Below are 1,441 nucleotides of genomic sequence, written 5' to 3'. Positions count from 1 at the left end.
CGCTATGAGTCGTAGGCGACTGACTCGATGGCACATAACAACAGCAACAACAACAAACCATCACTCAACATGCTGCAAAGCCAAGCCAAGAGGCAGAAAAGAATGTATCCTCAGAAATGCTGAGCAGCTGGATCAAGCCTTCCCTGAATGAAGCCCACAAACCTCGGAGATTCAATCACAGAAACCACCAACACCCTTCCTTTATCACTGAAGTAAATTTGAATTAGGGTTGTTACCTGCAGCTCCCGCCACCCAACGTGACACAGTGAGTGGGAGGGTAAGATGGCCCCTGGATGCCCCCCCGTCACCTGGCCCACCTGTCACTTGCCCATTGTGCTCCTTGAGCTCGTGCACCTTCACCCACTTGGCCCCGCTCTTCTCATAGATGTGCACCTCGTGGTTATTTGGGCAGATGGCGATCTCTGCAGGAGAGAGGGGCTCAGGAGTGCAGATCCAGGACCCCCAGGCCACCCCAACAGTGACAACTCAGCTGAGCAGCCCCCAAAACCTCCCAGGGCCTGCTGCTTCCTTTTCTGACCCCCACTGTCCACCAATGTCCTCACAGCAGCTTTCTGACCACTGGGACCCCTCACACTCACAGAGGGCAGTAGCTGCCAGCTACTCTTCTCTTCACTGCTCACTGCACACCACCTCCCCCCCCCCGCCCCCCCAGCCTCCTGACTCCATTCCCACATCCTGCTGCTGCCACTACCAGTCACTTGGAGGAGGGGCCCCCTCCAGCCAGACACACTCCTGGGCTCCCTCTCTTGTCTCTTTGCTGCTTCTGCAAGTATCACCTCCTCCAGGAGGCCTTCCATTCGAGTCCATGGGACTTTTCATCACCTCACATCACTTGCCTGCACTACGTGCTTATGTCGTTACTCTGTGCCTGACCCCTACTCAGCTAGGAGCCCCAGTAGGTGTGGCTGAGCTCCCTCCCTCAGTTTCATGTCTGTACCTGCTGGCCCTGCTTATCCCCAGGGTGTCCACGTGTTTCCTTCATAAACCCTCAGTGAACATGCACTTGTGCAGGCCCTGGAGTGGCCAACCCCACATGGACCCATGGGCCAGGGTGCCACCAACCCCACACCCCGTGGGCCCGAGCCCCCCTACACCCCCCCAGCAGCCCACAGGCACTCACGGGAACGGTCCTTGTTCCAGGCGTGGCAGCTGATGGGCTCCACCAGGAAGCTGTGGTAAGCCATGGTGCCCTTCCTGTGCCTGGGAGAGGGGTCCAAGTCAGCCTCACCCAGTGGAGACCAGGCCTGGAGACTCTCTGGTCTAAACAGGAAGCCCCTTGGTTTCAGGGCAGGGTTAGCAGTTTGCAGGGAGGGTGGCCAGGCCATCCTGGTTCTGTCCACCTCCCTAGTACTCCAGTCTGGCTCCTGGGGCCTCAGTTTCACTCCTACAAAAGCCACTCCCACAGGACATCTCTGAGGCT

General features: G+C 58.1%; 1 protein-coding gene across 1 annotated transcript in view; it reads right to left on the bottom strand.

Moving 5' to 3' along the window:
- ARPC1B (actin related protein 2/3 complex, subunit 1B, 41kDa) overlaps positions 1–1,205 on the bottom strand; it is a 7,759-nt gene extending 6,554 nt beyond the window's left edge. Inside the window, exons 1-2 of the mRNA XM_006889636.1 lie at positions 1,142–1,205; positions 318–422 (exon numbers count right to left, since the gene is read on the bottom strand). Of these exons, the coding sequence (XP_006889698.1) occupies positions 318–422; positions 1,142–1,205 (169 nt within the window). The remainder of the gene's footprint in view (positions 1–317; positions 423–1,141) is intronic.
- Positions 1,206–1,441: the final 236 nt, after the last annotated feature.

Source organism: Elephantulus edwardii, unplaced genomic scaffold (assembly GCF_000299155.1).
Source record: "Elephantulus edwardii isolate Elephantulus edwardi_28Jun2011 unplaced genomic scaffold, EleEdw1.0 scaffold00080, whole genome shotgun sequence".
In the NCBI taxonomy this organism is placed as follows: domain Eukaryota; kingdom Metazoa; phylum Chordata; class Mammalia; order Macroscelidea; family Macroscelididae; genus Elephantulus; species Elephantulus edwardii.
This window is presented reverse-complemented; position numbering and strand designations above follow the sequence as displayed.